We start from the raw sequence: 23,426 nt of genomic DNA on the forward strand, positions 1-23,426 counted from the left end.
AAGTAGTCCTTGTGCATAGAGATATGATTTCTTAAGCGTTGAAAATAGTGTTTTTTTGTTTAGCACCCATTTTAGAGTAAAAAAATTGAGACAAAGCGTAATTCCGTAACCGTGGAATTGCCCATATTAAACATAGCTCTTGGCGTTCCCCTAGGATAGGGGGCGCTAAAGCGATTTTTGAAAAAAAATCGTGCCCATTTTAAACGGCCTCCTACTCAAACTCAGAAGCTAGGATATGCATATAATTAATACTTGTGGATAGAAAACACCCTAAAGTTTCTAAAACTGTTTGAATGGTGTCTGTGAGTATAACAGAACTCATATGGCAGTCAAAACCCCGAGACAGATCAAAACAGGAAGTGGAATTCTGAATTGCGAACTCAACTTCATCACGTTGCCTATTAATCACACCGTGAGCTATGGTTCATTGAGCACTTCCTATTGCTTCCACTAGATGTCCCCAGTCTTTACAAAGTGATTTGAGACTCCTACTGTGAAAACTGAATGAATGAGACGCTGTGGAACGTGGTCACACGGAGAGGGCCATCACCATTATGACGCCGGCGCACCTGGTTACCCTCCCCTTTCGAAACGTCTTTAAACACAATGCAATCGTCCCCCTCGAATCTTATTGGCTCTCTTGTTGAAAAACGCCCTGAAGATTTATGTTATACAATGTTTGACATGTTTGAATGAACCTAAATGGGAAAAAAATGCTTTTTGTCGAAATGGCTGTCCCGCGCCCGACGGAGGATTTGGATCAGCCTTCAGACGCGCTAACAAGAACAAGCTAATGGAACATAATGGATGAACTTTTTCGAACGAAAATACATTTGTTGTGGACCTGGGATTCCTGGAAGTGCTTTCTGATGAAGACAACTGATGAAGACAACAACCAAAGGTAAGGGATTATTGACAATAGTATACAAGACTAGATGTGATATGCGATTGTTCCAAGATGGCGCTGACCTGTAACGTTAGCCTATTTTTCAGAGTATCGCATCCCCTTTCATCGCAGAGTATGATTACCCAGTAAAGTTAATTTTAAATGTGGCATTACAGGTGCTTTCAAGAGATATTCATCTATAAATCTTAGAATGACAATATTACATTTTAAAAATGTTTTCGAATAGTAATTTAGTAAATTGTAGCTCTGTTTCATCGGATGCATTTGAGGGAAAATAGTTAGTCAACGTTACGCACCGATGTAAAATGCTGTTTTTATATATAAATATGAACTTTATCGAACAAAAGAATGCATGTATTGTGTAACATGATGTCCTAGGTGTGTCATCTGATGAAGATTGTCAAAGGTTAGTGCTGCATTTAGCTGTTTTTTGGTTATTTGTGATGCATGTGGTTGGTCGGAAAATGGCTATGTGGCTACTTTTACGATATACTCCTCTAACATAATCTAATGTTTTGCTTTTGCTGTTAAGCCTTTTTGAAATCGGACAACGTGGTTCGATTCAGGAGAGGTGTATCAATAAAACGATATCATTTGAAAAAAAAATGAAATAATAATTATTAAATTTTGTTATGCTAATAGCGATATGATTTTTCGCTGGATGTCCGTCCCGCATACAGGACGGAGGCCGCACAGGGGTTAAGCTTCTGAAGTTTCAAAATTGTATGTTAGTTAATGGTATGACATATCCGTTTTTTAGATTCCTGTTTTGGAAATAAGTGGTTTTGATCCGACAGCGACGCTATGTTAAGTGATCCACAGTGAATCCAGTGTGTCTTTATGCAGGTGCGGTGAGGTGACAGAGAATAGCTCTCACCTGGCGACCAAGTAGTCCACCTGCAGTCTGAGGACCTTTTGCAGCACATTGTTGTCTCTGATGAGGTACCTCAGAGCCCTCAGCCCTGCAGCACGCACCTCCTTGGCCTCGTTCAGCAAGGCTAACCGCAGGCTGGGGAGGGGACACAAAACAGCTCAGATACTGAAACTAAATGGAAAAGAAACACATACTGAAAAAGAATGGACAAATCGGATAGTTTGACCCCAAAAAATGCCTGCAATGACCGATGACTCATTTGGATTAATTCACTTCCATTTATTGACCAGGTTAGGATATATCCCACATACAAATAGCCTACTATGTTTTCTTGGTTATACTATACGGTACTACTTACTGATAGAAGAATTTGTATGTTTAAGATAATGACTAAAGTATTCCAACCTGAAACCATATAATTGTATGAAATGTGTTAGAGTCATAATCCAATAATGTGTGTGACTAGACCATTGTGTTACTATTTCACAATATGAGCTGGGTATAGTGGAGACATTCAAGGACAACTGAACTGTCGACTTGTGATAACGGTGAAACTAATAACTGGAAAGAGGCCTCCCCACCCTAGGGAGGAGAAAAACTGTTCGAAATGGCTAGGCTTGCAGAAGAGGATGAAACATGTTGCAGAAGGGTGACAAACAATGTATGTGAACTTTGGAAAAAATACAGTCCACCTAAAGAGAGGTGGAGTTTCTACTGATGTGAGTTCATTTGTGTGAGTGTGTGTGTGTGTGCGTGCGCTATAAAAAGATTGTGTTCTCATTTTGAAGACAGAGCGCTCTCTGAATAAAGTGTTGATCTATTGCAGATTGGGACTTTGTCTGATTCTTCATTAACCAGAGCCTTACAACCTCTGGGAATTTGTCAAAGCTATAAAATAGTTCAGTTAGAACATTGGGATAAAAAAAAATTGTGACACTTACCAGATGATGATTTCTTCATATGTAAACCCAAACTTCTCCTCGCAATGGCCAATGCTGCTTAGCAGCTGAAACGGACACAGAGGACTAGACTTAGTATCAGCTGACAGAGGATGCATTGGCTATCCATAACAGGCTGAAGACAATTTAATACATAGACAACAGTCTCTACAGAACATCACCATTTATGGGAGAGTGGCCAGAAGGGAGGAACATGACAGCGCGCCTGGACTTTGCAAAAAGGCATGTGACTCGGAGCATAAGGCAAAAGATTCTGTGGTCTGATGATACAAAAATGTAACTCTTTGGCCTGAATGCAAAGTGCTATGTCTTGAGAAAAGCAGGCAGCACTATCCTACCGTGAAGCATGGTTGTGGCAGCATCATGCTATGGGATGCTTTTCAGCTGCAAGGACTCGGAGACTGGTAAGGTTAGAGGGAACTATGAACGGAGCCAAATCGATAATGAGAACCTGCTTCAGAGTGCAAACGACAGACTGGGGAGAAGATTTACGTTCCAACAGGACAATGACCCCAAGCATAAAGCCAAAGCAATGCTGGAATGGCTTCAGAACAAGAATGTGAAAGTCCTTGAGTGGCCCCGCCAAAGCTCAGACATGAATCCCATAAAGAAAATCTGTGGAAAGACTTGCAGTTCACCGCCGCTACCCATCTAACTTAACAGAGCTTGAGAAAATCTGCAAGGAAGAATGGGAGAAAATGACCAAATCCAGATGTGCAAAGCTGATACAGAACTACCCAAGACAACTCAAAGCTGATACAGAACTACCCAAGACAACTCAAAGCTGTCATCGCCGCCAAAAGGTGCTTCTACAAAGTATTCACTCATCTTTTCACTTTGTCATTATGTGGTAGTGTGTGTAGATGGGTGAATTATAACTTTTGAAACCATTGTGAATTAAGGCTGACAACAAAATGTAGAATAATCAAGCGGTATGAATACTTTCTGAAGGCACTGTATTGGCTAGTGAACACATTAATTGAGACAGACACACATTTTGGGAATGTACATTATAGTTAAAATCATTAGGATTATTTTCCTGACATTTACAGTACACTGAACAAAAATATAAAAACGCAAAATGCGCCAATTTCAAAAGATTTATATGAGTTCAAATCAAATTTTATTAGTCACAACTGGTTCACCTTACAGTGAAATGCTTACTTACAAGCCCCTAACCAACAATGCAGTTGAAAAAATATGAATAAGAAATAAAAGGAACAAGTATTTAAAGAGCAGCAGTAAAATAACAATAGCGAGACTATATAAGGGGGTAACGGTACAAAGTCAATGTGCGGGGGCACCGGTTAGTCGAGGTAATTGAGGTAATATGTACATGTAGGTAGAGTTATTAAAGTGACTATGCATAGATGATAATAACAGAGTAGCAGCAGTGTAAAAGAGGGGGGGGGGGGGGGGGCAATGCAAATAGTCTGGGTAGCCATTTGATTAGATGTTCAGGAGTCTTATGGCTTGGAGGTAGATGTTGTTTAGACGCCTCTTGGACCTAGACTTGGCGTTCCGGTACCGCTTGCCATGCGGTAGCAGAGAGAACAGTCTATGACTAGGGTAGCTGGAGTCTTTGACAATTGTTAGGGACTTCCTCTGACACCGCATGGTAAAGAGGTCCTGGATGGCAGGAAGCTTGGTCCCAGTGATGTACTGGGTCGATAGCACTACCCTCTGTAGTGACTTGCGGTTGGAGGCCGAGCAGTTGCCATACCAGGCAGTGATGCAACCAGTCAGTGTGCTGTCGATGGCGCAGCTGTAGAACCTTTTGAGGATCTGAGGACCCATGCCAAATATTTTCAGTCTCCTGAGGGGGAATAGGTTTTGTCATGCCCTCTTCACAACTGTCTTGGTGTGCTTGGACTTACAGTTCATAAAAAGAAGTCAGTCAATTAAAACAAATTAATTTGGCCAAAATCTATGGATTTCACATGACTGGGCAGGGGTGCAGCCATGGGTGGGCATTGGAGGACATAGGCACACCCACTGGGGAGCCAGGCCCTGTCAATGAGAATGAGTTTATCCCCACAAAAATGGCTTTATTACAGACAGAAACCTAGTCATAAGGTCAAAGGAATTGTCCGTAGAGCTCCGAGACAGGGTTATGTCGAGGCACAGATCTGGTGAAGGGTACCAAAAGAATTCTGCAGCATTGAAGGTCCATATGAACACAGTGGCCATTCTTAAAAATGGAAGAAGTTTGGAACCACCAAGACTCTTCCAAGAGCTGGCTGCCCGGCCAAACTGATCAATCGGGAGAGAAGGGCCTTGGTCAGGGAGGTGACCAAGAACTCCAGAGTTCCTCTGTGGAAATAGGAGAACCTTCCAGAACGATCCTAAGCACACAGCCAAGACAACGCAGGAGTGGCTTCGGGACAAGTCTCTGAATGTCCTTGAGTGGCTCAGCTAGGGCCCGGACTTGAACTCAATCTACAATCTCTGGAGAGAACTGAAAATAGCTGTGCAGCGACACTCCCCATCCAACCTGACATCTTGAGAGGATCTGCAGAGAAGAATGGAAGAAACTCCCCAAATACAGGTGTGCCAAGCTTGTAGCATCATACCCAAGAAGACAAGAGGCTGCAAGCGCTGCCAAAGGTGCTTCAACAAAGTACTGAGTAAAGGGTCTGAATACTTACGTAAAATGTGAAATCTTATTATTTATTTTTTTTAAACACATTTGCAAAAATGTCTAAACTGTTTTTGTTTTGTCATTATGGGGTATTGTTTGTAGATTGATGAGGAAAAAAACGATTTATTCAAAGTTAGAATAACAAAATGTGGAAAAAGTCAAGAAGTATGAATACCTTCCAAATGCACTGTATATTGTTCCTTTATGTTTCTTTTTAAAACTCTGAAATCAATTTTTTTTTCTCATTTACCTTGACATTAAATTACTTCCCCAATCGGTGCGGATAGAGCAGCTTGCTATAGAGCAGGTAAGAAATGCAATCTGTATACAAAGTCATTAAGAGCAAACAGCATGGTTTAATCATAATGTAAGACAAACACATACACTGTGCTGCCAGTCACTATGTAGGGCGCGAGATGCAACTGAAATTTTGCGGTTGAGGAGAGAGCGAGAGAGGATGGAGGATGCTTGCCTTAATGCATGTCATAAGATGCACAGCGCTTCATCTGAATTAGGCCCACAGAATTACACTTACAGAGGAGTGGCTTCTAAGGACGGTCTTTGAGCAGCACTAGAATTAAACACGTCTTAACTTTTTGTAGTTAATGAATCCAATATGAAACTTAACAACTATAGTATCCTTAACAATCATTGAAAAAGTTAATCCATTCTTTTAAACATCTCTACCTAATTTCGGAATAATTCTTGTAACGTTGTCAGTAGGCTACAGCAACCTATGTTTCAGAGGGAAGGGGCAGGTAGCCCACACACACACACACACACACACACACACACACACACACACACACACACACACACACACACACACACACACACACACACACACACACACACACACACACACACACACACACACACACACACACACACAGCCACTTGCAAAGATTTCCAGCTGGCAGGCAGACGTTTCTTAGTGACAGAATGAAGGCTTTGAATAGGCGATTTGTTGCAATATTTGTGGGACTGGAAACAAATGGCCGGAATGTAAAAGAACATTATTAACCGGTTCCCATGCTTTTAAAAATAACAGTGCTGTTCCGGAACAGCATAGATCACTTTCGTTTCTGGTTCGGGTTCTGTTTGTGTTCTGGCTTGTATGGTTATGGCATCTTTTGCATTGTCAATCTGACAAAAGCTTTGTTTTATTGCTATAAATCAATGAGCTTAAACACTTTGCTGTAGGGTTGAAACAAAACTGCCATTCTCACACCGTAAACCCCAGGGTCCAGAGATGCTGCAGGATGCGGGAGTGGAGCAGGGTGGTGGGGTAGGTTGTGTGTGTGTGTTTGGAATCAGAAGTGACGTCAGAGCCCAGGCAGGCAGGAGGAATGGGGGCTTGTGACACTCAACAGGGGGATAAGATCACCTCTCGCAACAAGATGCTGCACTTGACACATTAAATGACTTATTCCAGTTACTAATAAGCATGCACCAATTATGAAATTCACTGTAAAAACTTAAATTCCCTTGGATTGATGAGGAATTGAAAAATGTTATGGTGGAGAGGGATGAGCCAAAAGGAATGGCAAATAAGTCTGGCTGTACAAACGATTGGCGAACGTAGCGCAAATTGAGAAAGTGTGTGACTAAACTGAATAAAAAGAAACCATACTATGAAACAAAAATAAATGATATAAGGAATGATAGTAAAAAATGTGAAATCAGATGGCTCATTCATCACAAAACCCACTGATATTGCCAACTACTTTAATTATTTTTCATTGGCAAAATTATAAAACTTAGGCATGACATGCCAGCAACAAACGACAACACTACACATCCAAGTATAACTGACCAAATTTTGAAAGACAAGCATTGTCATTTTGAATTCCATAAAGTGAGTTTTATTTATTTTTATTTCACCTTTATTTAACCAGGTAGGCAAGTTGAGAACAAGTTCTCATTTACAATTGCGACCTGGCCAAGATAAAGCAAAGCAGTTCGACAACATACAAAAACACAGTTACACATGGAGTAAAACAACATACAATCAATGATGCAGTAGAAAATAAAATAAAAAATAAAATAAAATAAAAAAATAAGATTATATACAATGTGAGCAAATGATGTGAGATAAGGGAGGTAAAGGCAAAAAAATGCCATGGTGGCAAAGTAAATAAAGTATAGCAAGAAAAACACTGGAATGGTAGATTTGTAGTTTGAAGAAAGTTCAGAGATAAAATATAAATAATATGGTGCAAAGGAGCAAAATAAATAAAATAAATAAATACAGTAGGGGAAGAGGTAGTAGTTTGGGCTAAATTATAGATGGGCTATGTACAGGTGCAGTGATCTGTGAGCTGCTCTGACAGCTGGTGCTTAAAGCTAGTGAGGGAGATAAGTGTTTCCAGTTTCAGAGATTTTTGTAGTTCGTTCCAGTCAATGGCAGCAGAGAACTGGAAGGAGAGACGACCAAAGGAGGAGTTGGCTTTAGGGGTGACCAGAGAGATATACCTGCTGGAGCGCGTGCCACAGGTGGGTGCTGCTATGGTGACCAGTGAGCGGAGATAAGGGGGGACTTTACCTAGCAGGGTCTTGTAGATGACCTGGAGCCAATGTGTTTGGCGACGATTATGAAGCGAAGGCCAGCCAACGAGAGCGTACAGGTCGCAGTGGTGTGTAGTATATGGGGCTTTGGTGACAAAACGGATGGCACTGTGATAGACTGCATCCAGTTTGTTGAGTAGGGTATTGGAAGCTATTTTGTAAATGACATCGCCGAAGTCGAGGATAGGTAGGATGGTCAGTGTTACGAGGGTATGTTTGGCAGCATGAGTGAAGGATGCTTTGTTGCGAAATAGGAAGCCAATTCGAGATTTCACTTTGGATTGGAGATGATTGATGTGAGTCTGGAAGGAGAGTTTACAGTCTAACCAGACACCTAGGTATTTGTAGTTGTCCACAAATTCTAAGTTAGAACCGTCCAGAGAAGTGATGCTGGACAGGCGGGCAGGTGCAGGCAGCGATCGGTTGAAGAGCATGCATTTAGTTTTACTTGTGTTTAGGAGCAGTTGGAGACCACGGAAGGAGAGTTGAATGGCATTGAAGCTCGTCTGGAGGGTTGTTAACACAGTGTCCAAAGAAGGGCCAGAAGTGTACAGAATGGTGTCGTCTGCGTAGAGGTGGATCAGAGATTCACCAGCAGCAAGAGCGACATAATTTATGTATACAGAGAAAAGAGTTGGCCCAAGAATTGAACCCTGTGGTACCCCCATAGAGACTGCCAGAGGTCCAGACAGTAGGCCCTCCGATTTGACACACTGAACTCTGTCAGAGAAGTAGTTGGTGAACCAGGCGACGCAATCGTTTGAGAAACCAAGGCTACTGAGTCTGCCGATGAGGATGTGGTGATTAACAGAGTCAAAAGCTTTGGCCAGGTCAATGAATACGGCAGCACAGTATTGTTTCTTATCGATGGCGGTTACGATGTCGTTTAGGACCTTGAGCGTGGCTGAGGTGCACCCATGACCAGCTCTGAAACCAGATTGCATAGCGGAGAGGGTGCGGTGGGAGTCGAAATGGTCGGTAATCTGTTTGTTAACTTGGCTTTCGAAGACCTTAGAAAGGCAGGGTAGGATGGATATAGGTCTGTAGCAATTTGGGTCAAGAGTGTCACCTCCTTTGAAGAGGGGGATGACAGCAGCTGCTTTCCAATCTATGGGAATCTCAGACGACACGAAAGAGAGGTTGAACAGGCTAGTAATAGGGGTTGCAATAATTTCGGCAGATCATTTTAGAAAGAGAGGGTCTAGATTGACTAGCCCAGCTGATTTGTAGGGGTCCAGATTTTGCAGCTCTTTCAGAACATCAGCTGAATGGATTTGGGAGAAGGAGAAATGGGGGAGGCTTGGGCGAGTAGCTGTGGGGGGTGCAGTGCTGTTGAATGCAGTAGGGGTAGTTAGGTGGAAAGCATGGCCAGCCGTAGAAAAATGCTTGTTGAAATTCTCAATTATAGTGGGCTTATCGGTGGTGACAGAGTTTCCTATCCTCAGTGCAGTGGGCAGTTGGGAGGAGGTGTTCTTATTCTCCATGGACTTTACAATGTCCCAGAACTTTTTAGAGTTGGAGTTGCACGAAGCGAATGAGGAAGAGGTGAAAAAATTATTGTTGTCTATCAACAATGACAAGCCCCCGGGGTCTGACAATTACTGAGGATAATAGCGGGCGATTTTGCCACTCCTATTTTCTATATGTTATATCTAAGCCTACTAGAAAGAGTGTGTCCTCAGGCCTGGAGGGAAGCAAAAGTCTTTCCACTACCCAAGAATAGTAAAGCCCCCTTTACTGGCTCAAATAGTCAACCAATCAGCCTGTTACCAACCTGTAGTAAACTTTTGGAAAAAATTGTATTTGACCAGATACAATGCTATTTTACTGTAAACAAATTGGCAACAGACTTTCAGCACGCTTATAGGGAAAGACATTCAACAAGCACAGCACTTACACAAATGACTGATGATTGGCTGAGAGAAATTGATGATAAAAAGATAGTGGGGGCTATTTTGTTAGACTTCAGTGCGGCATTTGACATTACAGATCATAGTCTACTGCTGGAAAAACGTATGTGTTATGGATTTACACCCCCTGCTATATTGAGGATAAAAAGTTTCCCTTCTAACAGAACACAAAGGGTATTCTTTTGACCAAAAAATGGCACAGAAAGAGGGCTGCCTTGCTTTTAGAGCATAGGAAACTTGGCAGTATTTTGTTTTTTTATTTATTATTTCTTACATTAGCCCAGAAAATGTTTTGAGTTATTACATACAGACGGGAAGAACTATTGTATATCAGAGAGGCGGTAACTCACCAGCACTACCAGCATTACAACCAGGTATATGACTTTCCCGAAGCGGATCCTTCGTTCGCACCCACCAGGGCAATTGAGGCCGACCCAAAACAACACCGGCGAAGGAGAGGTACTCGGAGTGGTCTTCTAGTCCGACTTAGGAGGCGTGCACACAACGCACCACTTCCGAGTATATTACTCGCTAATGTTCAGTCTCTGGATAATAAAGCTGAGGAGCTCAGGGCAAGGGTTTCTTTCCAGAGAGACATCAGAGATTACAACATACTCTGTTTCACAGAAACATGGCTCTGTCGGGATTTACTGTCTGAGTCGGTCCAGCCAGCTGGGTTCTCAGTTCATCACGCAGACATGAATAATTATCTCTCCGGGAAGAAGAAGGGCGGTGGTGTATGTTTCATGATTAACGACTCATGGTGTAATTGTGATAACATACAGGAACTCAAGTCCTTTTGTTCACCCGACCTAGAATACCTCACGACCAAACGCCGACCGTATTATCTCCCAAGAGAATTTCCTTCGGTTATAGTCACAGCCATGTATATCCCCCCTCAAGCCGATACCACGATGGCCCTCAAAAGAACACTGGACTTTATGGAAACTGGAAACCACATATCCTGAGGACGCATTTATTGAAGCGGACAAAGCAAATTTGAGAAAAAGGCTGCCAAAGTTCTATCAACACAGACTGTAGTACTCGCGCTGCTAAAACACTCGACCACTGCTACTCCAACATCCGGGATGCTTACAAGGCCCTCCCCCGCCCTCCTTCGGCAAATCAGATCACCACTCCATTTTGCTCCTCACTCCCTATAGGCAGAAACTCAAACAGGAAGTACCAGTGCTAAGGACTATTCAACGCTGGTCTGACCAATCGGAATACATGCATCAAGATTGTTTTGATCACGTGGACTGGGATATGTTCCTGGTAGCTTCAGAGAATAACTTTGATGTATATACTGATACGGTGACTGAGTTTATCAGGAAGTGTATAGGAGATGTTGTACCCACTGACTATTAAAACCTATCCTAACCATAAACCGTGGACAGATGGCAGCATTCGTGCAAAAATGAAAGAGCGAACAACCACATTAAACTATGGCAAGGTGACTGGGGAATATGGCAGAATACAAACAGTGTAGTTATTCCCTACCCAAGGCAATCAAACAGGCAAAACGTCAGTATAGAGACAAAGTGGAGTCGTAATTCAATGGCTCAGACTAGGCTAGCACAATTTGGGGAATATTCAGAGGTGGAAACTTTCCGTGGGAATTAACAGGAATTAACGGGAATATGCAAATTAATAGTAATACCATTTAAATGTAGATTTTTTTTTCATTGGATATATTTACCATAACATGGAGACAGAAACATAAACCTTTTACCTTATCATAAGTAGACATAATTGCAAATGATTAAATCCTTCCAATAGGAATAAAAAAACAAGTTACGAGTTGAACTTTAATTAAATGAGTTGACTCCTCACATGGGATGATTTCACTGAACAACAAAAAGGGAATATTGAATGATCCCCAATGATCCATCGCATCCCCCAAAAACATTTTCAACATACATCTGTTGAAACTAAAGCTTTGGTTGACTTCTTCTCAGGCTTCCATGTCTTCTCCCTGGACCTCCTCAATGTCCACCTCCTGAACATCAGACTCTGAAACCTTATCGTCAGTGTCACTTTCCAACCTTGTTAAAGATGGCTCGTTGTCAGGCTCAAAAAGCCTAGAATCTGCAGGATGGCCACCAATTTTTCGACCCTTCTATTGGTCAGCCTGTTGCGTGCTTTGGTGTGTGTGTTCCCAAACAAGGACTAGTTGCGCTCTGAGGCGGCTGATGTTGGTGGGATTTGGAGGATGATGGAGGCAACAGGGGAAAGAGCCTCAGATCCACAAAGTCCCTTCCACCAGGTGGCCGATGAGATATACTGGCACAACTGTCATATTGCATCTCCATCCCAAAGCCCTTGCTTGGAAGTGTATTTCGCCAGACTGCCAAGAACCTTGCCCTCATCCAGGCCAAGGTGGCAAGACACGGTAGTGATGACACCATAGGCCTTGTTGATCTCTGCACCAGACGGGATGCTCTTGCCAGTATACTTGGGGTCCAACATGTACGCTGCAGCATGTATGGGCTTCAGGCAGAAGTCTTCACGCTATTTGATGTATTTCAGAACTACAGTTTCCTCTGCTTGGAGCAACAGTGAAGTGGGCAGATTTCTTCTCTTACATCTGCAAGCATAGTCTGAACATCAGATAGCATTGTCTTCCTCAATCCATGCAATGGCTACTGCTATAGGTTTCAGGAGTTTCAGGCTGCTTACCACACTCTCCCAAAATACATCATCCAGGGGGATCCTCAATGGGGCTGTCCATATTGGCAGACTGTGATATGGCCATGTCTTGGAGAGACTCCTTCCCCTCCAGGAGACTGTCAAACATGATGATAACACCACCCCAATGGGTGTTTCTGGGCAGCTTCAATGTGGTGCTCTTATTCTTCTCACTTTGCTTGGTGAGGTAGATTGCTGCGATAACTTGATGACCATTCATGTACCTAACCATTTCCTTGGCTCTCTTGTAGCGTGTATCCATTGTTTTCAGTGCCATGATGTCCTTGAGGAGCAGATTCAATGCACGAGCAGCACAGCCAATGGGTGTGATGTGAGGGTAGGACTCATCCACTTTAGACCAAGCAGCCTTCATGTTCGCAGCATTGTCTGTCACCAGTGCAAATACCTTATATGGTCCAAGGTCATTGATGTCTGCCTTCAGCTCATCTGCAATGTAGAGATCGGTGTGTCTGTGCCCTTGTAGAACACTGGTTGAGGGGTGGCCAACATCCGGTGAACTTGCAGAGCGCAAAATTCAAACTACAGAATTATAAATATTTAACTTTCATCTAATCACAAATGTAATACATCAAAATAAAGCTTAACTTCTTGTTAATCCAGCCGCTGTGTCAGATTTCAAAAAAGCTTTACGGCGAAAGCACACCACGCGATTATCTGAGGACAGTGCCCCGCATACAAAACCATGAAAAACATATTTCAACCAGGGAGGTGCGCCACGAAAGTCAAAAATAGCGATATAATAATTGCCTTACCTTTGATGATCTTCTTCTGTTGGCACTCCAAAAGTGCCAGATCTGAAGATCTTTAATATCAATAGAAGTCAATTATTAATCATTACCTCGATTGGGCGCATTCTGATTGTCGTAAGTACTTGGTTATCTGCACGAACCCTAGCTAATAAGTTCAATTAGCAATACAAAAATTGGCTTAATTATTTATTTACTAAATATCTAAACAAGCACACAGAATTACACACACATACATAATATACATACACATACAATTTACATACAGTGAGGGAAAAAAGTATTTGATCCCCTGCTGATTTTGTATGTTTGCCCACTGACAAAGAAATGATCAATCTATAATTTTAATGGTAGGTTTATTTGAACAGTGAGAGACAGAATAACATTAAAAAAATCCAGAAAAATGGATGTCAAAAATTTTATAAATTGATTAGCATTTTAATGAGGGAAATAAGTATTTGACCCACTCTCAATCAGAAAGATTTCTGGCTCCCAGGTGTCTTTTATACAGGTAAGGAGCTGAGATTAGGAGCACACTCTTAAAGGGAGTGCTGCTAATCTCAGTTTGTTACCTGTATAAAAGACACCTCTCCACAGAAGCAATCAATCAATCAGATTCCAAACTCTCCACCATGGCCAAGACCAAAGAGCTCTCCAAGGATGTCAGGGACAAGATTGTAGACCTACACAAGGCTGGATTGGGCTACAAGACCATCACCAAGCAGCTTGGTGAGAAGGTGACAACAGTTGGTGCGATTATTCGCAAATGGAAGAACCACAAAAGAACTGTCAATCTCCCTCGGCCTGGGGCTCCATGCAAGATCTCACCTTGTGGAGTTGCAATGATCATGAGAATGGTGAGGAATCAGCCCAGAACTACATGGGAGGATCTTGTCAATGATCTCAAGGCAGCTGGGACCATAGTCACCAAGAAAACAATTGGTAACACACTACGCCATGAAGGACTGAAATCCTGCAGCACCCGCAAGGTCCCCCTGCACAAGAAAGCACATATACATGCCCGTCTGAAGTTTGCCAATGAACATCTGAATGATTCAGAGGACAACTGGGTGAAAGTGTTGTGGTCAGATGAGACCAAAATGGAGCTCTTTGGCATCAATTCAACTCGCCGTGTTTGGAGGAGGAGGAATGCTGCCTATGACCCCAAGAACATCATCCCCACGTCAAACATGGAGGTGGAAACATTATGCTTTGGGGGTGTTTTTCTGCTAAGGGGACAGGACAACTTCACCGCATCAATGGGACGATGGACGGGGCCATGTACTGTCAAATCTTGGGTGACAACCTCCTTCCTTCAGCCAGGGCAGTGAAAATGGGTCGTGGATGGGTATTCCAGCATGACAATGACCCAAAACACACGGCCAAGGCAACAAAGGAGTGGCTCAAGAAGAAGCACATTAAGGTCCTGGAGTGGCCTAGCCAGTCTCCAGACCTTAATCCCATAGAAAATCTGTGGAGGGAGCTGAAGGTTCGAGTTGCCAAACGTCAGCCTCAAAATCTTAATGACTTGGAGAAGATCTGCAAAGAGGAGTGGGACAAAATCCCTCCTGAGATGTGTGCAAACCTGGTGGCCAACTACGAGAAACGTCTGACCTCTGTGATTGCCAACAAGGGTTTTGCCACCAAGTACTAAGTCATGTTTTGCAAAGGGGTCAAATACTTATTTCCCTCATAAAAATAGAAATCAATTTCTAACATTTTTCACATGCGTTTTTCTGGATGTTTTTGTTGTTATTCTGTCTCTCACTGTTCAAATAAACCTACCATTAAAATGATATACTGATCATTTCTTTGTCAGTGGGCAAACGTACAAAATCAGCAGGGGATCAAATACTTTTTTCCCCTCACTGTGTACACACACACATTTCAAGTGGGAAGATTACATACACTTAGGTTGGAGTCATTAAAACTCGTTTTTCAACCACTCCACAAATTTCATGTTAACAAACTATAGTTTCGGCAAGTCGGTTAGGACATCTACTTTGTGCATGACACAAGTAATTTTTCCAACAATTGTTTACAGACAGATTTCAGTAATAATTCACTGTACCACAATTCCAGTGGGTCAGAAGTTCACATACACTAGGTTGACTGTGCCTTTAAAGAGCTTGGAAAATTCCAGAACATTCTGTCATGGCTTTAGAAGCTTCTGATAGGCTAATTGACATAATTTGAGTCAATTGGAGGTGTACCTGTGGATGTATTTCAAAGCCTACCTTCAAACTCAGTGCCTCTTTGCTTGACATCATGGGAAAATCAAAAGAAATCAGCCAAGACTTCAGAAAAAACTGTAGACCTCCACAAGTCTGGTTCATCCTTGGGAGCAATTTCCAAACGCCTGAAAGTACCACGTTCATCTGTACAAACAATAGTACGCAAGTATAAACACCATGGGACCACGCAGCCGTCATACCGCTCAGGAATGAGACACGTTCGGTCTCCTAGAGATGAACATACTTTGGTGCGAAAAGTGGAAATCAATCCCAGAACAACAGCAAAGGACCTTGTGAAGAAGCTGGAGGAAACAGGTACAAAAGTATCTATATCCATAGTAAAACAAGTCCTATATCGACATAACCTGAAAGGGCGCTCAGCAAGGAAGAAGCCACTGCTCCAAAACCGCCATAAAAAAGCCAGACAACGGTTTGCAACTACACATGGGGACAAAGATTGTACTTTTTGGAGAAATGTCCTCTGGTCTGATGAAACAAAAATAGAACTGTTTGGCCATAATGACCATTGTTATGTTTGGAGGAAAAAGGGGGACGCTTGCAAGCCGAAGAACACCATCCCAACTGTGGAGCACGGGGGGTGGCAGAATCATTTTGTGGGGGTGCTTTGCTGCAGGAGGAACTGGTGCACTTCACAAAATAGATGTCATCATGAGGAAGGGAAATTGGGTGGATATATTGAAGAAACATCTCAAGACATCAGTCAGGAAGTGAAAGCTTGGTCGCAAATGGGTCTTCCAAATGGACAATGACCCCAAGCATACTTCCAAAGTTGTGGCAAAATGGCTTAAGGACAACAAAGTCAAGGTATTGGAGTGGCCATCACAAAGCCCTGACCTCAATCCTATAGAAAATTTGTGGGCAGAACTGAAAGTGTGTGCGAGCAAGGAGGCCTACAAACCTGACTCAGTTACACCAGCGCTGTCTGGAGGAACGGGCCAAAATTCACCCAACTTATTGTGGGAAGCTTGTGGAAGGCTACCCGAAACGTTTGACCCAAGTAAAACAATTTAAAAGGCAATGCTACCAAATACAAATTGAGTGTACGTAAACTTCTGACCCACTAGGAATGTGATGATAGAAATAAAAGCTGAAATAAATCCTTCTCTACTATTATTCTAACATTTCACATTCTTAAAATAAAGTGGTGATCCTGACTGACCTAAGACAGGGAATTTGTACTAGGATTAAATGTCAGGAATTGTGAAAAACTGAGTTTAAATGTATTTGGCTAAGGTGTATGTAAACTTCTGACTTCAACTGTAATGTCCCAGACAACAACTGATCTGACATCATATTCTTTAAGTACCAACAGACAATTTCAACTGGTTGAGAAAGGGAAATATTGTTCCATTCCACAAAACGTTTGATGTTATCAAAGGGCTTTCCAGGAGACCATTCTGAGAGTGGAGAGAAAAGGGGAAAGGTATTTATAACCTCACCCAACAGGGCAATGTCATGACACTATGAACAAGGCAGGTCCTACAGGCCCTAGTTTTGTCACACCTGGACTACTGTTCAGTTGTGTGGTCAGGTGCCACAAAGAGGGACTTAGGAAAATTACTACAGGGCAGCACAGCTGGCCCTTAAATGTACACAGAGAGCTAACATTAATAATATGCATGTCAATCTCTCATGGCTCAAAGTAGAGGAGAGTTTGACTTCATCACTACTTGCCTTTGTAAGAAGTGTTGACATGCTGAATGCACCGAGCTGTCTGTTTAAACTACTAGCACACAGCTCAGACACCCATGCATACCCCACAAGACAAGCCACCAGAGGTCTCCTCACAATCCCTAAGTCCAGAACAGACTATGGGAGGCGCATAGTACAACATAGAGCCATGATTACATGGAACACTATTCCACATCAGGATACTGATTCAAGCAGTAGAATCAGATTGAAAAAAGCAGCTAGTGAGGATCCCTAATAAATACAAATACAAAAGGAGATGCAGGCCTCGATGCCATACACACACTCTCGGCAATGGGTCGCGTTAACGTAGGATTCTTCATTTTTCTTGCAGAAAGGTAAAGATAAAACACAGAAAATAATACCCATGGTCTGGATGACAACTAAACCTGCAGATGTACTTGCTGCAACCTTGGAAAACAGAGATCACATGCAGTATCTCCAGTTTCTAAAGAACAACTTTTACTAGACAACCGCTGGAAATCTCTGGTTTCAAAGTTATGTGTTGACGCACATGAGGTCACAGCTCTGCCTCATGGCCTGAGCTCCTGTTACCATCACTGCCTGTCAGCATCACAATGACAAGCTCAGCTAGGCCTGCCAGCAGCAGCTCAGGACCAGCGGGCCAAGGAACAGTCAATGACGACACACAGGACCATAGGGCCAAGGAGAGGTCAATGGTTACATTCAGGAGAATATGTTCAGCGGGTGCATCTCAATAGTGTTAAGTGGCTTCCTAAACTAAAGCTAAATTAACCTTCCTAAATGAAGGGGGTATGCCATTTCATGTTCCTAGCCCTGGGTGGATTTCAGTAGTGTTCATCAGCACTGATCTGAAAAGCTAGGTGAAAGCAATAAACTTGCAAACAGTATCATGCCTGCCAGTAATTCACTGTCACCTGACGAGTGAAGAAAGGTGAAAGTGGCATTTGAACCAACTAACAGCTTGATGCACGAAGCAGCACCAGACACCTAAACCAAACACTGTCTACTAAAGATGCAAGAAACTACATATCTGCCATACAATTTACAATAGACCACCTCCAGTCCAAACTGACCAATAATGGGTCTTTACGACCGGCTTCAGCAGACAAAATGATTGCTCTGATTCTCCACACACAAACACAAACATGAATCGTGATCTTACTAGTCCCATTTCTTCTTTTCTTTAGTTTGATCTCATACTACCTTCCAATTAATTGTGTTTTTCGCCTAAAGGGTCAATGACATTTATAAGATGTGACATTTACAGTTACCTTTGACCGCCAAACTACTAAAGACAGTCCAACAATGTTAAGTTGGGGCACAATACTGCAGCGCTACACTATATATTTCAATAATGAGGGCAGTCGCCATAATCGGCATTACATAAATCAGTACTACCTTTATTAAATTGTTCAGGTGGCCCAGTTTCCGCATGTTGGTGATGCCGTGTGGCTTGGCGACATTTTGAAGGATTTCACGCAAGTTGTCAGAGGGTTCTGTGAAAGAAAAGGGAGGTGAAATACAATCAAAACATTACAAAGCCTTAATATTCCAGTAATACTGAGCCCGGTTCCCGTGCCACCCATACATAAATGATGTATGCACGCATGACTAAGTTGCTTTGGATAAAAGTATCTACTAAATGGAATGTATTGTATATTATATATAGTACCAGTCAAAGGTTTGGACACGCCGACTCATCTAAGGGTTTTACATTTTTACTATTTTCTACATTGTAGAATAGTGAAGACATCAAAACTATGAAATAACACATATGGAATCATGTAGTAATGAAAAAATATATTTTAGATTCTTCAAAGTAGCCACCCTTTGCCTTGATGACAGCTTTGCACACTCTTGGCATTCTCTCAACCAGCTTCACCTGGAACACTTTTCCAACAGTCTTGGAGGAGTTCCCTCATATGCTGAGTACTTGTTGGCTGCTTTTCCTTCACTCTGCGGTCCAACTCATCCCAAACCATCTCAATTAGGTTGAGGTCGGGTGATTGTGGAGGCCGGGTCATCTGATGCAGCACTCCATCACTCTCCTTCTTAGTCAAATAGCCCTTACACAGCCTGGAGGTGTGTTGGGTTATTGTCCTGTTTAAAAACAAATGATAGTGGGACTAAGAACAAACCAGATGGGATGGTGTATCGTTGTATAATGCTGTGGTAATAATGCTGGTTAACTGTTCCTTGAACTCTAAATAAATCACTGACAGTGTCACCAGCAAAGCAGCCCCACACCATCCCACCTCCATGCTTCACAGTGGGAACCACACATGCAAAGATCATCCGTTCACCTACTCTGCCTCTCACAGAGACACGGCAGTTGGAACCAAAAGTCTCAAATTTGGACTCATCAGACCAAAGGACAGATTTCCACCTGTCTACTGTTCATTGCTTGTGTTTCTTGGCCCAAGCAAGTCTCTTCTTGTTATTGGTGTCCTTTAGTAGTGTTTTCTTTGCAGCAATTCGAACATGAAGACCTGATTCACGAAGTCTCCTGTGAACAGTTGAGGTTGAGATGTGTCTGTTACTTGAACTCTGAAGCATTTATTTGGGCTGCAATTTCTGAGGCTGGTAACTCTAATGAATGTATCCTCTACAGCAGAGGTAACTCTGGTTCTTCCTTTCCTGTGACAGTCCTCATCAGAGCCAGTTTCATCATAGTGCTTGATGGTTTTTGCGACTGCACTTGAAGTAACTTTCAAAGTTCTTGAAAACATGTCTTAAAGTAATCATGGACTGTTGTTTATCTTTGCTTATTTCAGCTGTTCTTGACATAACCTTATTTGGTAAAAGACCTAGTCTATGTTATCTTCTGTAAACAGTGGCTTGTGAAAGTATTTCCCCGCTTGGCATTTTTCCTACTTTGTTGCCTTACAACCTGGAATTAAAATGTATTTTTGGGGGGTTAGTATCATTTGATTTATACAACATGCCTACCACTTTGAAGATGCAAAATATGTTTTATTGTGAAACAAACAAGAAATAATACAAAAAACTGAAAACTTGAGCGTGCATAACTATTGACCCCCCCAGAGTCAATACTTTGTAGAGCCACCTTTTGCAGCAATTATAGCTGCAAGTCTCTTGGGGTATGTCTCTATAAGCTTGGCACATCACCCACTGGGATTTTTGCCCATTCTTCAATGAAAAACTGCTCCCTCTCCTTCAAGTTCGACCTGTTTGGAGAGCTCCTTGGTCTTGATGGTGCCGCTTCCTTGGTGGTGCCCCATGCTTAGTGGTGTTGCAGACTCTGGGGCCTTTCAGAACAGGCGTATATATACACTGAGATCATGTGACAGATCATGTGAAACTTAAAACAAATGATGTGACTTCTGAAGGTAATTGGTTGTACCAGATCTTATTTAGGGGCTTCATAGCAAAGGGGTTGAACACATATACCCCCAAAGCCAATTCCTCCTTCGGCCGTCTCTCCTTCCAGTTCTCTGCTGCCAATGACTGGAACGAACTACAACAATCTCTGAAACTGGAAACACTTATCTCCCTCACTAGCTTTAAGCACCAGCTGTCAGAACAGCTCACAGCACCTGTACATAGCCCATCTATAATTTAGCCCATACAACTACCTCTTCCCCTACTGTATTTATTTTGCTCCTTCGCACCCCATTATTTCTATTTCTACTTTGCACTTTCTTCCACTGCAAATCTACCATTCCAGTGTTTTACTTGCTATATTGTATTTACTTTGCCACCATGGCCTTTTTTTGCCTTTACCTCCCTCATCTCACCTCATTTGCTCACATTGTATATAGACTTATTTTTCTACTGTATTATTGACTGTATGCTTGTTTTACTCCATGTGTAACTCTGTGTTGTTGTATGTGTCGAACTGCTTTGCTTTATCTTGGCCAGGTCGCAATTGTAAATGAGAACTTGTTCTCAACTTGCCTACCTGGTTAAATAAAGGTGAAATAAAATAAATATGCACACACCACTTTTCCATTTTTTATAATTTTTTGAAACATGTTATTTTTTTCATTTCACTTCACCAATGTGGACTATTTTGTGCATGTCCATTACATGAAATCCCAATAAAAATCCATTTAAATTACAGGTTGTAAAGCAATAAAATAGGAAAAACACTAAGGGGGATGAATACTTTTGCAAGGCACTGTACCACCCCTACCTTGTCACAACACAAACGCATTAAGGAAATTCCACAATTTAACAAGGCACACCTGTTAATTGAAATGCATTCCATGTGACTACCTCATGAAGGTGGTTGAGAGAATGCCAAGAGTGTGCAAAGCTGTCATCAAGCCTACTTGGCAACTTTGAAGAATCAAAAATATATTTTCATTTGTTTAACACTTTTTTGGTTACTACATGATTCCATGTGTTATTTCATAGTGTTGATGTCTTCACTATTATTCTACAATGTGGAAAATAGTAAAAATAAAGAAAAACCCTTGAATGAGTAGGTGTGTCCTTACTTTTGACTGGTACTATATATATATATATATATATATATATATATATATATATATATATATATATATATATATATATATAAATAATGATGTAGCCAACAGAGAAAAGGGGTGCTCAGCCAGCCACTAAGCTTAGGTTGGAATCCATTCTACTGCACAGTGAAAATGTGATCCAAGTAGTAAGTAACACTGAGGGATAAATTGGTGTTGGTGAAGATATAGACCTTGCATGCAACGCTTTAAGGCTGTTGTTTACAATGCCATGCACCAGCCTTATTGAAAGTATTACTGATTAACCGCTATTGATCTGTTTACAATCCGTCACAGACACAGTCTGGTGCCTTCAGAGTGGGAGAGGAAGTGGCATCGTGAACAATATGAGGGTATGCATGTAGGATGCTAGTAAATACTCATACTCACTGTCAGCTATATCCAACCATAACGTTAGGGGTTCACACCGAGTGAAAGCTAGTATTGTTATAATGGGTATTGTTTGCAGCAACTTATGTTGATGAGGCTGGGAAATGAGCCTGGGAAATCGATGAAAATGCATTCTGATTATTGGTAGCTGAATTCTTTGATAACCAGCTTGCCGAGTCTCAAGCACCAAAGAGGCGTAGCTAACCTAACATTATCTGCCATCCGAATCAAGATGACGCTCTTCTATTGAGTGTTGTTTTGATTAGTGGGCTAGCATTATCTAGCTAGCTTGGCTATAAAATGTAGTTGTTATGGCCAGGATGAGCAAGGTAGTTACCCATTTAGCTAGCTAACGTTGCCTGGCTAATGATTTGGGCATGTAACGTTAGTTATAGCTGGCTAACTAGCTAACGTTACATTCCTATATTTGCATTGTGGTATCTAACTAACGTTATTCAATTATTATAGCTAGCTAGTTAACGTTAGCCAATAGGTTAATTTGAAGTCGGGTCACGACAGTTGCAGTTTCTATTACTAGCTAACTTCCAACTGGATGATTTCCCTGTTTGCCCTGGGCGTCACAGTTGGTCTGCCCAATTTGCCATTTTGACAACTCAAGAGGTTATTTACTTATCGTTACCTCTTGTCAAATCGAGCGGTACGTTCTCTTCCCCGCTGTCATTCCGACCTGTCCAAGACAACGGGGACATTGTAAGGCTACCCACCTGGGTCATCAGAAATAAAATAAAATAGTGGCATAGAATTTCAAGATCATAAAGCTTAAGTCGGGGTGTGATTTCAGGCTTACCTCGCATCCGAAGACTTCGGATAGGACGGCCACGGATGCTTGCCGCCATGTTTCCGGAAATATACACAACACCGGAAACTTCGTGAATTCTCGTGAGAGAATAGGGGATTGGGTTTATCGCACCAACACTACTTTAGCGCCGCATATCTCTTGTGCCTCTGGTCTGGTCAGTGGTGGAAAAAGTACCCAATTGTCATACTTGATTAAAAGTAAAGATACCTTAATAGAAAATGACTCAAGTAAAAGTCAGCCAGTAAAATACCACTTGAGTAAAAGTTTAAAAGTACTTGGTTTTAAATATACCTAAGAATCCAAAGTAAATGTAATTGCTAAAATATACTGAAGTATCAAAAGTAAAAGTATAAATCATTTCATATTCCTTACATTAAGCAAACAAGACGGCCCAATTGTATTTTTTATGGATAGCCAGGGGCACACTCCAACACTCAGACATAATTTACAAAGAACCATTTATGTTTAGTGAGTCCTGAGTCC

General features: G+C 41.9%; 1 protein-coding gene across 9 annotated transcripts in view; it reads right to left on the reverse strand.

Annotated features, from left to right (window-relative positions):
- LOC106580589 (rapamycin-insensitive companion of mTOR) overlaps window positions 1-23,029 on the reverse strand; it is a 66,705-nt gene extending 43,676 nt beyond the window's left edge. For 3 of the 9 annotated variants that reach the window (XR_014381839.1, XR_014381838.1, XR_014381837.1), the window contains exons 1-4: window positions 19,126-19,360; window positions 18,642-18,739; window positions 2,723-2,787; window positions 1,785-1,916 (exon numbers count right to left, since the gene is read on the reverse strand). Coding sequence is in view for 2 of the 9 variants with exons in the window: in XM_014161813.3 (XP_014017288.3) it covers window positions 1,785-1,916; window positions 2,723-2,787; window positions 18,642-18,739; window positions 19,126-19,267 (437 nt within the window). In the remaining 7 variants the exon portion in view is untranslated. Of the gene's footprint in view, window positions 1-1,784; window positions 1,917-2,722; window positions 2,788-18,641; window positions 18,740-19,125; window positions 19,362-22,763; window positions 22,812-22,931 lie in introns of those variants that run through there. The other 6 variants (XR_014381841.1, XM_045703305.2, XR_014381840.1 and 3 more) reach the window with 5 other exon arrangements.
- Between the last annotated feature and the right edge of the window lie 397 nt (window positions 23,030-23,426).

The sequence above is a fragment of the Salmo salar genome, chromosome 20 (genome assembly GCF_965601325.2).
Source record: "Salmo salar chromosome 20, fSalSal1, whole genome shotgun sequence".
Taxonomy (NCBI): domain Eukaryota; kingdom Metazoa; phylum Chordata; class Actinopteri; order Salmoniformes; family Salmonidae; genus Salmo; species Salmo salar.